The 14,772-nt window shown below is 37.4% G+C and overlaps 2 protein-coding genes across 3 annotated transcripts in view; one reads left to right on the top strand and one right to left on the bottom strand.

The window, feature by feature from the left end:
* The window catches only part of LOC149818789 (uncharacterized), a 183,594-nt gene that overhangs the window by 124,953 nt on the left and 43,869 nt on the right, over window positions 1-14,772 (top strand). The gene's annotated exons all lie outside the window — the stretch shown is intronic.
* Window positions 1-14,772, bottom strand: part of LOC149818790 (SNF2 domain-containing protein / helicase domain-containing protein / HNH endonuclease domain-containing protein) — a 132,852-nt gene that overhangs the window by 87,103 nt on the left and 30,977 nt on the right. Inside the window, exons 4-10 of the mRNA XM_089985357.1 lie at window positions 3,475-3,650; window positions 3,195-3,268; window positions 2,522-2,557; window positions 2,315-2,405; window positions 1,751-1,810; window positions 839-1,059; window positions 195-375 (exon numbers count right to left, since the gene is read on the bottom strand). Coding sequence (XP_089841483.1) covers window positions 195-375; window positions 839-1,059; window positions 1,751-1,810; window positions 2,315-2,405; window positions 2,522-2,557; window positions 3,195-3,268; window positions 3,475-3,650 — 839 coding nt within the window. The remainder of the gene's footprint in view (window positions 1-194; window positions 376-838; window positions 1,060-1,750; window positions 1,811-2,314; window positions 2,406-2,521; window positions 2,558-3,194; window positions 3,269-3,474; window positions 3,651-14,772) is intronic.

Below are 14,772 nucleotides of genomic sequence, written 5' to 3'. Positions count from 1 at the left end.
CTTAAGATGAAAGAATTTTGAACTTGCAAGATTTTCTTGTGCCCTAACAATACCACCCAATACCCTAACCCTCCACCCATTTGTCAAACATTAATTAATTTACTGCACCATTTTTTCAATTAATAGGTATCATAATTTAATCCAGACAAAATATTTAATAAGAATAAAAATAAAAGCAATGAATGTTAAAATACCTGAATTCCATCAAGAACCTTTATGTGATGCCCAAAGACGATCATTTTCTGGGAATGATTGTCTGAAGTGCTAGTGTCACCTGAAGCTCTAACTATGGAATGGTTGGAGATCCACTCACGGAATCCAGGAAGCTTTGCAATACCTATTTCTTGGTATGAAAGTTGCCTGAAATTCTTCCCATAATAACTCACATCTGAAGAAAGAAATCAAGCAAACAAATAATGAGAAGAAGGAACCCTACAAGGCTTCTATATTTAGGTGCCAAAATTTGAAGTATGCAAATCAGCAACTTAAACCTTACTAATTGTGATCATGGTGAACTTGAAAATATTATTTTAAAATGTCAAACAAAGAGATCAAGCAAAGCAACCCTGATGCTAATCTTTCATCTCCTATGCTAGAGTGTTTACCATCTCACATTTGACAACAATCAAACCGTACTTTTGTTGATTTTATCCTGATAAGCACGATTGTGAGAAAAAATATACAATGATAGCTCAATATTTCCTAAGAGTCAAACAATTTCCTTTGTTGCTGTTGTAGGAAATTTCCTCATCATTCGGATAACATAATGAAAAATTCTCATTGGTTGCTCTCTTAAGAAAAAAGAGTTAGACAATTCAGAGAACTGAAAAAAACATTTCATTCACCTGACAAATCACATGACACATCTCCGTCAGCGTTGACTTGACTAGTGCAAGAATACATTGTGAATTTAGAATCAGAAGCCTTAGAGATGTAACCCAAACCATGGGAACTACAAGCATTTGCAAAACTAAGATCAGATTTTCTCAACATCACTCTTATAACCTGCCGACGCTTAGGTGGAAGTTGAAGCAAAACATGCTCCTTCAGGCGCCTTACCTAACACAAAAATAGAAACTCTAAACATCAGTAGCTTTCAAATCACAAACCCTAACCAAGATGAAATCAACACACTATTTCCAACCAGATATATGATCTTATTTTCACAGAAACCGTGCAAACTCATGATATTAAAAATTGATACTTAAAACTTGTATTCACAGAGATATCTAATTTACCTCTGTGTCATGTCCCCCTATATATTATTCTCAATGGGAAATCAGACAACAATAATATGTCCTAAGTCCTTTTAGCAGTGTCCCTGTGACAACTTGTATTTATTTCATCATGTAGAACACACTGTAGAAAGGAAAGCTTTCTCATATTTTCCAATTTTAAATTGCATTTTATCTGAAAGATGACTAGGACCACACGTCTTCAAATAGTCGTTCGGAATTGCATTTTGAGCAAAATTTATCATTACTTGGGAGTAAAGAATAATAACATGTTGAATCACAGAATCAGGTACACCTCCTGAAAATGTTCATCTTCCCAAAAGATCCAATAGTTATCTAAAATCCTAGTTAGAAGACATTTAAATTTCTGAAATGGTATCCCAGCAAGGATTATGTTCATAGGATCCAATGCTAAGAGGCACAGCACAAACTGAAATTTGAAATGAAGAAAATAAAAACTGATATTCACTTGAAACAATAAACAGAGAATCTTGTGAGAAACCATCAAATCTCACCATCACAGTTTCCTTGAGCAAAACATTAAGCTCCTGCAAGCGAACGCCTTTAGAAAAGTCCTGGAAAATGTGGCCGTGATGTATGTCAAGATCTTCAATATACAGGCTCCGAATTACAAACGACTACCAGAAACTTGAAAGGACAACAATAATGTAGAAATATTATAACATATATAACATATCAATGCCACATGTGCTAACCCATCACTTACACACATATAATGAGGCCTTATTATATTAACATTAGACATTTTGTACATTATCAGATGGAGCCATGCCATTTCACTTAGAATTTAGAAAGCATGTAAGAGCATTAGGATAATTTAGCCATGGAAAGCTGCACTGAGCTCCCACAGTAAAAGTGCAGATCCTAAATAAAAAGTCAGATGCATGAAATATTATGTTCCCTCAATTACATCCCGACATCAAACATGTATGATCAGCAGTTGCTCAAATGAAGCAGAACAGTAAGGTTTCCAGCATCTAGCTAGCCCACCTAAGGGGTATAACAAGAACCAAAAAAGATTAAATCATAGCTACTCAATATCATTTTTGCAGCAGTACCTTAAATGTCTTTCCTTGACAACCCTGAATGACTTTCAACGAGCAATAATTTTTTGCAAATTCATACTTGTCCTTCCCCAACAATCCAGGCCTATTTAGGGGGAAAAACGAAAACAAAAGAAAGTACTGGTGATACATAAGAAGATAAATATCCATAATAATCTTATCAATAGAACAATACCAAAGGTTAAGGCAAAGAAAACTTGCCATAACATATTTATCTGATGAAAGATATCAAATGGCCTATGGTCACCTAGCATTAAAAGATATGAATAACAGTTAGAAATGTATGAAAAATACATGATATTTGCAATTACAAGCAAACCACAAGAAACAATATATGAAAAGAAGCAAATAAATAGACCAAAACATGAAAGAAAGAAAGTTTAGCATCATAAAACTTATAAGCCAGATGCCAGGTTAACTTGATTGAGTCCATATATTGCTATAATTATAAGAGGCAAACTGGGACTTGATTTGTAAAAACTAAAACCATCTATGCAGAACCTAACAGTAAATGCTAGACCAATCAACCTAACCAAACACCATTAACCTCAGGTCAAAGAAATCTTAATAAATATAGTACCGAAAGAGACACCTAAGAGCAAATGCTATTAAAAGTGCATTTACGCATTGCAGGAGGGTTCAAATGTGGAGCTTTTTTCTGCCAAAAATGAGTTTGGCACCCTCGAAAACCCTCCACTTCCCCAGCAGGAAATGATTCTGCAGAAGGGGGGATCCCATTGAACTCCATGTTTGTTTTGTATGTCCAGGGTTAGCAAAAGCAGCCACCAATTCTGCTAGTTGCGGAGGAAATGGCACAACTTCAATGGCATGCAAATGCGCCCTAAATCTAACCATTAATAGTAGCAAAAACAACCTTGATAAAGAAGGTGTTCCAGATAGTAAAATGATGCGCTTAACTTTAGTTGCCAAATCAAGGACAGCCATCGTCTGTGTATCAAACATGTAAGCAATCATCAGCAAAAAAGAGCATACAAAACCTACTATATGTCAATCAGATATACACAGGTAAGGAACAAACTATTAAAGTCAGTAGTTTCAATATTCTTCAAGTAAATTTGAAATTGCAACATATCATGAACCTGAATCAATAAAGCATGTGCCTTTCATATGAAGCTGATTATCATCAAATATACCTCATCGGACTCTATCGCCTTCCTTGTACACCGGATATTATGGGATTCATCAATAATTATCAGCGCCCAATCTCGTTCTAGCATACTCTTCCGTAGACGCTGAAGCATCGTATAGGAAATTACCACTATTTTTGGGCACCTTGTTAAGTATGCAACATTATCTTGGTGGCCAAAAACTACAAAAAGGGAAACAAATTTGTAAAGAAATACTGCAGGCTCCAAAACATTGAGGTTCCGCATGTCCTTGCTAAAACCATCATAATGAATGAACAATTTATATTAATTGCAACAAAATAGGGTACTGCATGAAAGAAAATTGATCCTACAAAGAAATGCCACCAGCATGATCCATGGCAACCAAAGCACATAGACACAAACTAAAGTAGCACTTAACCCAAGAGTTCTACATCTTGGCCAAACCGTTCACTTGCTAGAATGAAATGAAAATGGAAAAAAAATTATGTTCACTGATTTCATCTGAACTTTTGCTTAGTGCAAAAGCTTCAGCTATAAAATGGCAAATGTTCATCTTAAAACAAGGAACAAGCTAGAGAACAAATGGCATGAAGCAAAAAGAACATGCATCTACGAGTTGCAAGAACCATGAAGAGAGCATAAAGAAAGCACAAAGGAAGAAAAGGGAAACTCAAAGTTTCATTAGAGATGGAAGGACAAAGAGAGGCAACAAATAAAGGGGACGTCTACCCTAGCTCCACTACAAGATGAAATACCACAATTTAGAGGAAGTTTTATAGAGCAACCTCAAAATTCTAACCAAAAATTTGGTCATTTTTTTCTTTTTTCTTTGTTTTTTTGAATCCACAATTTAATGTGATGTCTTGGCATTGCCTAAACCAAGGTGAACCCGGCTTACACACAGGTGCATGAGTGTAACCTATGTCACACGGACTCCGCTCAGGAGGTGCCGCACCCGAGTCGACACGCCCCGACACAGGTGCGGACTCGGGTGCGGCTTCGGACTCGGTCAATGCCGAGTCGGACTCGATCAACTAGTCGAGTCCGTCCGCATTTTGGACTCGGTCAACTTTGACCGAGTCCAAAAATGTCCATTTCGATTTTTAAATTACGTTTTGGATCCAAGTCGGGTCCAGACCCGACCCAGATCCAAATTTCTTTTGCAGCCGAACCCTAAAAGGGGTTTATCGACAGGGGGAGGGGCTTACCCTCGCGATTTTGCCTCTCCCCCTCAGCCCCTGAGGCTTTCTCCTACACCCACGCCGGCGATCCAGACTCCGGCGACGGTACGCACAGGCAGCCACCGTCTCCCCCGCCGTCAACACTCAACAGGTATGCCGATCGACCCTCTTGCACCCTCTGCTCGCAGCCTCCCTCCTTGCACCCTCTGCTCGCAGAAGAGGGGCTCGGCCCCTCTTGTAATGAAATAAGCGGAAGAATCCAAGAATGCTAAAGCATTCACTATGTCCCACACGGACAAGTGCAACAAGCACAAGAGAGGAAATCCACTAAGGGATATACAAAGGGCCATATAAAAAGGCAACACACATGAAAAATAATATCACTATTATTGAGGAAGAGCTCTCAAGAGCAATACAACATACATGGGGGGTTCCCCCTATTTATAAGAAAAGGAGACCAAAGGGGCTCCCAATAGAGTCGTTGGGAGCCCCCAACGGTCACATATGTGACCGTTGGGGGCCCCAACGACTCCATTGTGGGGCCCCTTTTCGGTATCCAAAAAATACAAATTTAAAAATAAAAAGAAAAATAAAAAAAAATAAAATAAGAGAAACAAAATAACTACCCCTATGGGGTACTTTGTGAAATGACCATAATACCCCTATCGGGTATTATGGTATTATTACATATGTTTTAACACCCCCCCCCCCTCAAACTTTACGGGGGAATGACCGAAAGTTTGCCAAGAAGGAACAAGAAGCGAGGAGCAGGCAGGGCTTTGGTAAAGAAATCTGCAAGTTGATATTCTGAAGTGACATATGGCAGTGTAACTGTCCCACGAAGATATTCATCACGTACATAATGACAGTCCATCTCAATATGTTTAGTCCTTTCATGAAAGGTGTGGTTGCTGGCAATATAGATGGCACTTTTATTGTCGCAACAAAGCTTCGAAGCACCGGTAATTTCGACTCCCATATCTTGAAGAAGACTTCGAAGCCACACAAGCTCCATTGTAGTGGTTGCCATAGCCCTGTATTCTGCTTCAGTAGAAGACAAGGAGACTTTCTGTTGTTTCTTGCACCTCCAAGCAATTAGCGAATCTCCTAGAAACACACAAAAGCCAGTAGTTGAGATTCGATCATTTGGGTTTCCTCCCCAGTCAGCATCAGTATAAGCTAGTAAATCTAAGGAAGAGATTGAGGATAGGAATAGCCCTTTAGTCAAAGTATTTTTAATATATCGAATGATCCGGAGCACAGCACTCATATGCACAGATGTAGGAGCATGCTGAAATTGGCTTGCAGAGTGCACAGCATGAGCAATATCGGGCATGGTGATAGTCAGATAGGTAAGGGAGCCTATGAGTTGCCTGTAGGGCGTAGGATCATCCAGCAGAACTCCATCCTCCAGTCGTAGTTTAGCATTGATAACCTCGGGAGTCTCCACCTTTTTATCATCTGAAATCCCAGATTTGGAACATATGTCTGCAGCAAGCTTCATCTGTGACAATATATACCCTTGAGTAGAGTATGCAACTTCTATACCAAGAAAGTACCTGAGAAAACCCAGATCAGACATATCAAAATTATGTTTTAACATATTTTTAACTTTAAGAATACCACTTTCATCATTGCCAGTGATGATCATATCATCAACATAAAGCAGAAGGATGATGATACTATTACCTGCATGTTTAACAAAAAGAGCAGTGTTAGTATAACATGAGCGAAATCCCAATTGTAACATGATAGCACTAAATCTATCATACCAAGCCTTAGGGGCTTGTTTAAGACCATATAAGGCTTTTAATAACCGAAGGGTTTGACCTTGGTTAACACTGATTCCCGGCGGAGGGTCCATATATACTTCTTCATTCAACTGACCATTAAGAAAGGCATTTTTAACATCTAATTGGAATATAGGCCATTTTCTTAGATGATGCTACCGCAATTAAAGTTCTAACGCTTGTCATGCGAGCCACGGGAGCAAAAGTCTCCTCATAATCGATGCCATATTCATGTGAGTATCCTTTAGCAACTAATCTAGCTTTATAACGCTCTAGGGAACCATCACTTTTTGTTTTGACTTTGTAGACCCATCGACATCCTATAGCTTTCTTATTTGGAAGAAGGTAAACTATTTCCCAAGTTTTAGCTTTATTTAAAGCATCTAGTTCAACTTTCATTGCTTCAACCCAATGAGGTATACTTTTTGCTTGATTATAATGGGAGGGTTCATAGTAAGAATGCAAGGCTATTAGACAAGCTCTATATTTAGGTAAAAGAGTTTCATATGAGACAAACCTATTAGGTGGAATTGATTCTCTAGAAGAACGCCTAAGGGAGGTTTCTTCTAGGGGTTCATTAAGCCGCAAGAATTTTTCTAAAGCACTAATAGGTTGGGCTTCCTCATGCCGAGTGTATACTTGGAGATTGTCACCATTAGTTGGTGATACATCATTATCATGAGAATCATGAGTATTTTCTAAAACTTCCGGATGACTCAAAGAGTCATCATTTGAATCTTCTAAAAGATCATTGATAAACATATAATCAATTTCATTTGATTTTTCCAATATGTCAAATCCATTTTCATCTTCTAAAAAGGTTACATCTTTGGAGACAAATAACTTATTGTTTTTATGATCAAAGCATCTATAGCCTTTTTTATTTTCACCATATCCTAAAAATACACATTCTATTGCTTTAGGTGACAATTTATCTCTTTTATGTAAAAGAACAAAGCATTTACACCCAAAAATCCGAAGACGATTGTAGTCGGGTGTCATATTAAAAAGTTTTTCATAAGGAGAGATATTATTCAATTTTGAAGATGGCATCCTATTGATTAAATAGGTGGAGGTTAACACGGCTTCGGCCCAAAAATTTTTAGGAATATTTTTAGAAATGAGTAAGGATCTAGTGGTTTCTAAAATATGCCTATGTTTTCTTTCCGCTAGACCGTTTTGTTGAGAAGTTCTTGGGCAAGATTTTTGATGACAAATGCCATGTTGTTTTAGATATGATTGAAAATCATTTGATAAGTACTCTCCACCCGAATCGGATCTAAGAATGGATATTTGACTTTGAAATTTATTTTGAATTTTTGCATAGAATTCTTTAAAGAAGTTAAAAACTTCCGATTTAAAGTTAAGAAAATAAATCCATACATATCTTGTATAATCATCAATAAAAGTAACATAATATGAATAACCACCTTTAGATAGAACCGGAGATGGCCCCCAAACATCGGAATGCACCAATTCAAAAGGTCTTGTTGTCACAAAGGATCTAATAGGAAAAGGAGTAGACTTCATTTTGCCAAAAATGCAATCTTTGCAATTGATATCTTTTTCTTTACAAAACTTGTGTCCAAAAGGAAAAAGATACATTTTAGAGTAACTTGGATGTCCAAGCCTTTTATGCCAAGTTTCAATATTTTTGTCTTGGACATATGTACAAAATGAGGTATTTGGAAGCATTAAATTATCCATAAAATAAAGGTTTCCCTTCCTATGGCCTTGCCCAATCCGCTTCCCGGACCGGAGATCCTGCATAAAGCACCCTTGGGATGAGAAAGATATTTCACATCCATGGTCGGCTATTTGAGAAACGGAAAAGAGGTTAAGATTTAATTTTGGAACTATTCTAACTTTTGGAACAAGAAAATTTTGAACATTTTTAGAATCAAGAGTTCCAACACCATTTATTTTGAGAAAGGTTCCATCGACCGTAGAGACACAAGACATTTATGAATTGGTGTGCACATTGGTTAATGCATTTTCATGAGGGGTCATGTGAAAACAAGCTCCAAAATCTAAAATCCAAGAGTACGTACCGGGAGGTGATGATGAGGCAATTGCGACACCGGAGGTGGAAGAAGTTGCCTTTAGAATTTGTTGGAGAGCCAAGGAAATTTGTCCAAGAGTATCTTTGAGATCCCCGTTCTTGCCGTCATCTTCTTTGGTGGATGATTCTTCAACGGAAGCCACCTTTGGCTTGAATGCTCCATTTAGCTTTGGGCAAACGGGTTTAATATGTCCCGGCTCATAACAATGATGACATATAATCATTTTTCTCCCACCACTCCCTTGCTTACCAAAATGAGGTGGTTTGTATATTTTGACATGATTGCCGGGTTTAGATACGGCAAGAACTTCATCAATGCTTTTACCCATATTATGTCTAGTCTCTTCTTGAGTAATCTCGGCAATAGCCTCTTCTAAGGGAGGAAACGTGGATCTATGGAGGAGTGAGGATCTAACTTGTTCAAATTCGGGACGAAGCCCAAATAAAAATTGAAACAATCTATCTTGTTCCATTTGTTTTTGTCTTAGTACCACATCCTCCATAGATACCCATTTAGGCTCTAAAAGAGCCAATTTATCCCACAAAGGATTTAGAGCACTATAATAGTCTTGTATGCTCATGTCACCTTGTTTTGTGGTTCTCACTTTTTCTTGCAAAAAATAAGCTCTTGTAAGATCCTTTTGGGTAAACATACCCTTCATAAAAAACCAAGCTTCATTTGCCCGGCGGAATTTTGCAATATTTGCACATACCTTGAGTTCGACATTATTCATAAACCATGCTAGGATTTTTGCATTGTTGCTCTCCCAATCTTCCATTTGATGATTATAATCTTCAATGGCCTTGAGACGAGCATCGCCTTCAAGTGCTTTCTCTTGATCTCCTTCCATCTTTGTGAGCTTAAGTTGGGGTTCCGGAACGGTTCCCATTACATAACCCCAAAGCTTCTTGCCTTTGAGATTATTCTCCATTGCGGATGCCCACATCATGTAATTTTTTCCATTGAGTTTGAATGATAGATCGATCTTGACTTCCATTGCTACACAATGAAGATGTGAGAAAGAAAGGAAGTAGAGAGAGACAAGATTTTACCTTTAGAAGATCGTATGGCTCTGATACCATGTAATGAAATAAGCGGAAGAATCCAAGAATGCTAAAGCATTAACTATGTCCCACACGGACAAGTGCAACAAGCACAAGAGAGGAAATCCACTAAGGGATATACAAAGGGCCTTATAAAAAGGCAACACACATGAAAAATAATATCACTATTATTGAAGAGGAGCTCTCAAGAGCAATACAACATACATGGGGGGTTCCCCCTATTTATAAGAAAAGGAGACCAAAGGGGCTCCCAATAGAGTCGTTGGGAGCCCCCAACGGTCACATATGTGACCGTTGGGGGCCCCAACGACTCCATTGTGGGGGCCCTTTTCGGTATCCAAAAAATACAATTTTAAAAATAAAAAATAGTAAAATAAGAGAAACAAAATAAGTACCCCTATGGGGTACTTTGTGAAATGACCATAATACCCCTATCGGGTATTATGGTATTATTACATATGTTTTAACACCTCTCTGTGCCTCCTATTCACAAAGGAGGGGCTTGGCCCGTCCTCGTTTAGCTTATGTCAGGCACCCCCCCCCTTCGTACCCTCTGCTCGCAGAAGAGGGGATCGCCCCCACTCATTGCACCCTCTGCTCGCAGAAGAGGGGCTCGGACCCTCCCTGTGCCTCCGATTCATAGAGGAGGGGCTCAACCCCTCCTCGTTTCCCTTTTATCACAGGGGTAAGAAGTAGGAGTGGGGGAAGGAGGGGGCTCGGCCCCTCCTCGTTTCCCCTGCTGCCTTTGGCTTTTTGGCAAGGGCGAAACCCCTGTCACGGATAAGGTTCAGCAGGGGCTTGCCATGCCCCTCCTTTTGTGTTAGATAGGGGGTAGGCCCCCTATCTCGAACCTGGTTTGCAGACGAGGGCCTGGTTTGAACCTGATTTGCACAGGGGCAACGAACCTGAAGCTCCTATTAATATTATTTTGAAGTTTTTATTAACTTTATTTTATTTACTTATTTTCTTTTCAGTTTTCAATTTTCAGATATAATGGCGAGTTCTAACGGTGGTGTCAATACATTTGGTTCAAGTTCTAACCCTGAATTAGAAGTTTTTCAACCACTTTGGAGGCTTGTGACAAAAGAGGTAAAAGCTAGTAGTGGTAGTGGTGGGAATGTGCAGTTTCATTGTAATCTATGTAAGACTGTTTTCACAGGTTCTTATACGTGTATGAAAGCACATCTTTTGCATATTCGTTGTCAAGGAATTAGGGTCTGTTCTAGGGTTGACAAAGACTTGTTAAAACAATTAAAGAAAGAACAAAAGGAAGCTGAAAAGAAGAAAAGTGCATAGATGAGAAGCGATTCGATTAATTTGTCTTTTCCTACTGCTAGTAATATACAAGAAGAGCTTTTAAAGAAAAGAAAGATGGAAAGCAATAAAACAATACAAGCGTCATTCAAAAACATGGCAAGAGCATAAATTGATAAAAAGATTGGTCGATTCTTTTACTCAAGCTCAATTCCTGTTAATTTAGCTAGAAGTCCATACTGGAAAGATATGGTTACATCTTTGGCTAATTGTAATTTGAGTGGTTATGTGCCTCCTAGTTCAGAAAAACTAAGAACAGTCATTCTTGCAGAGGAAAAAAATAGAATTGAAGACTTGTTAGAGACCCAAAAATTTGCATGGAAACGACATGGAGTATCGATTGTTTCTGATGGGTGGACTGATATACAAAGGCGACCACTGATAAACTCCATTGCTTACTCACTTAATGGACCAATCTTTTTGAAGTCTGTTGATGCATCGGGAGAGTATAAAGATGATGAATATTTAAAGAGATTATTTATCGAAGTGATAAAAGAAGTGGGTGAAGAAAGTGTGGTGCAAATTATTACTGACAATGCTCCATTTTGCAGTCGTGCAGGAATGAATTTGGCAAGTTAAGATACATATTCACATATTTTTTGGACTCCTTGTGCAGCACACAGTTTAAATTTGGCACTTAAGAGTATATGTAATCCATCGAGGAAATAGATCATGATGTTCGAAATATTAGAAATTTTGTTGTAAATCATCGTCATGCCCTTTCTATATTTAATAGACATTCTGATCTCAAGTTACTGAAAGTTGTTGAAACTCGTTTTGCTTCTCTCATTGTTATGATAAAAAGAATTAAGCAACTCAAGAATGCATTGATGATGATGGTGGCTGATCAAGATTGGGATTTTTATCGTACTGAAGATGATGTCAAGACTCAAGCTATCAAAAAATGCATCTGTGATGATTTTTGGTGGGATAAAATTACATATTTTGTTGAATTTACAGAGCCTATTTAGGAAATGTTGAGAGAAGTTGACAGAGATATACCCATGCTTTATAGAATTTATGAAATGTCGGACAATATGATTGAAAAAGTTCAAAGTATCATTTTTAAACATGAGAAGAAAGATATTGCACTTGATGATTCAAAATTTTACAATCATGTACATTCAGTTTTAGTGAGAAGATGGGATAAAAGCAATACACCTTTGCATTGCATGGCACACTCTCAATCCAAAATACTATGCAAAAAAATGGTTGACAACAATTGTTGGTCGTGTTTCTCCTAATGAAGATCCTGAGATATCAAGAAATAGAATGATATATTTGGGAAGACTTTTTAATGATCCTCACATGTTTAAGGTTGTAAATAGTGAGTTTGGCAAGTTTTCTACTGGGAGATTTGATTCTTTAGCAGCACTTGTGGCAAGGGACGAGGAAGATACCTTTAATTGGCGGGCAACATATGGATCAGAGACACCAAATTTGCAACGTCTTGCAATGAAGTTGTTATCCCAACCTGCTACATCATCTTGTTGTGAAAGAAATTGGAGTACATATGCTCAAATTCACAACATTAAAAGAAACAAACTCACTAGTAAAAGAGCAGATGATTTGGTTTACGTTCACTCAAATCTACGATTAATTTCTCGTCGCACCAAAGAAGAGTATAAGTACTTTTGTTTCTTTGTATTCAAAGTTTGTATTTAAATATTTGTATTCAAAGTTTTAAGTTAGATACTAATATAGTCATTTTTTGATGCAGTTGTGGACCATCCAAGAATTGGGATGTAAATCCAGAAGATTTTGACTTGGAGGGAGAACATAATTTACATACTCTCAACATGGACTACCTCGATCCTGTTCTTCCCTCTAATTCAGACGATGAGGCAGATTTATGATAAGTTTTGTTGTTTATCACACTCACAAGCTTCTTTATGTGTTATATTTTGGTAAGTTTGTGTTGTTAAGAATTATTTTTTTATTTTTGCTTTAAAATTTACAATCTTTATGTGTGAATTTATTGTTATATATATAATTATATGTATTTAAAATATATATATTTATAATATATATTTTTTAATATATATATATAGCCGAGTCCTCGTGTCCAAATTTTTTGGAATTGCGGCGCACCCGTGTCGCACCCGCACCCATGTGACATAGAGTGTAACTGACCCTCCTGGGTTTTTTTTTAAGACTTTCCTTGCACTTTGGAAGGGGGTTATACCTAGGATCATCCTTGAACCAACAATCCTTCTTCACATAGCCTCATTTTTTCCCATTATAGTCATGGAGCCATTGAGATTCTGGAACTCTCTTTTCAAGAACATAACTCTCGCTTTAGACACTTGAGAGTATGTTTAAACCAACTTTGCCCAAAGATAAATAGTTGTATAGTCATCAGGAATACTAAAGAGTACTTCCTGAGACAAAGTAGATGTGATATAGGCAACGAACTCCTGATCATGCTTCATACAAGGCATAAAATTTGGATTTTGAATAAGAGTAGAAACGGCATCTCATTGAAAATCCTTCTTTTCTTGCCCGATAAATTCTGGTGAGATCAGGACAGATCCATCTAGACAACCCGAAAGGCCATGGCTGCCGACAAAGGGAATGATTTGTCTCTTCCATGTGAGAAAACTGGTATTTGTAAGTTTTTCAGAGACAAGTTGATTAAGGAAGAAAGCAACACGTTTATACCCAAATAAGCTGCTGAAAATTAATGAACTGAGAATATACGAAGAATATTAATATCCAGCAATAAACTGGTCTGCACGCTTTTTTTTCAGATCAAATACAGTTACGAAACTGAAATCGATTCAGCTGTTGGGGTCAGTTTTTGAAGAAGTTTGGAAGAAATGAGATTAAAGGAAATAGGGAGAGATATTCATATGAATTTAGGGTTTCACATTAAAATTGATTTAGCAACAAAAGAGGATGCAGAAATCAATATGTAGGGTAAAAGAAGACCCAAAACGAGAGAAAATGAAATATTTTTAGGGTACATGAAAACCCAAATCAAGAAAGGAGATTTTTAAGAACAGAAATGAATATTTAGGGTTTTAGGAGAGTATCAAGATAAATAATGAGAGAAATAAGAGAAAGAAAGATAGAATACAGAAAAGAAGCAGTCAAGCCATTGATCTCACCTAGATAAACAATCCAGAATCAAACGTGCTCTAATATTATGTTAATCAGGCAACATGACCAGCATAGAAGGGGACAAGAGGAAAAGAGAAGTTGCAGAAACCCGAAACATAAATCAACCTTGACGTGTGGGATTCTTTCTCTTATTATAATGAATAGTAACTAATTTCATTAAATTACAACATTACTCCTACCCTATGTCACATGGGTGCGGGTGCGGGTGCGGGTGCGGGTACGGGTGCCACACGAGTGGAGCGCAATTTCAAAAATTTTGGACACGGGGACTCGGCTATATATAGAATTTATATATATAACAATAAATTAATAATAAAACTGTAAATTTTAAAGCAAAAATAAAAAAGTAATTCTTCACAACACAAACTTACCAAAATATAACACATAAAGAAGCTTGAGAGTGTGATAAACAAAAAAACTTATCATAAATCTACCCCATCGTCTGAATTAGAGGGAAAAACAGGATCGAAGTAGTCCATGTTGGGAGTATGCAAATCATGTTCTCCCTCCAAGTCAAAATCTTCTGGATTTATATCTTAATACTTGGATGGTCCACAACTGCATCAAAAAATGACTAACTTAGTACCTAACTTAAAACTTTGAATGCAAATATTTAAATACGAACTTTGAATACAAAAGAAAAAAAAGTACCTACACTCATCTTTGGTGGGGCGAAAAATTAATCGTAGATTTGAGTGAACGTAAACCAAATCATCTGCTCTTTTACTAGTGAGTCTGTTTCTATTAATGTTGTGAATTTGAGCATATGTACTCTGATTTCTTTCAC

The sequence above is a fragment of the Nuphar pumila genome, chromosome 13, assembly GCF_984573655.1.
Source record: "Nuphar pumila chromosome 13, dmNupPumi1.hap1.1, whole genome shotgun sequence".
NCBI lineage: Eukaryota > Viridiplantae > Streptophyta > Magnoliopsida > Nymphaeales > Nymphaeaceae > Nuphar > Nuphar pumila.
This window is presented reverse-complemented; position numbering and strand designations above follow the sequence as displayed.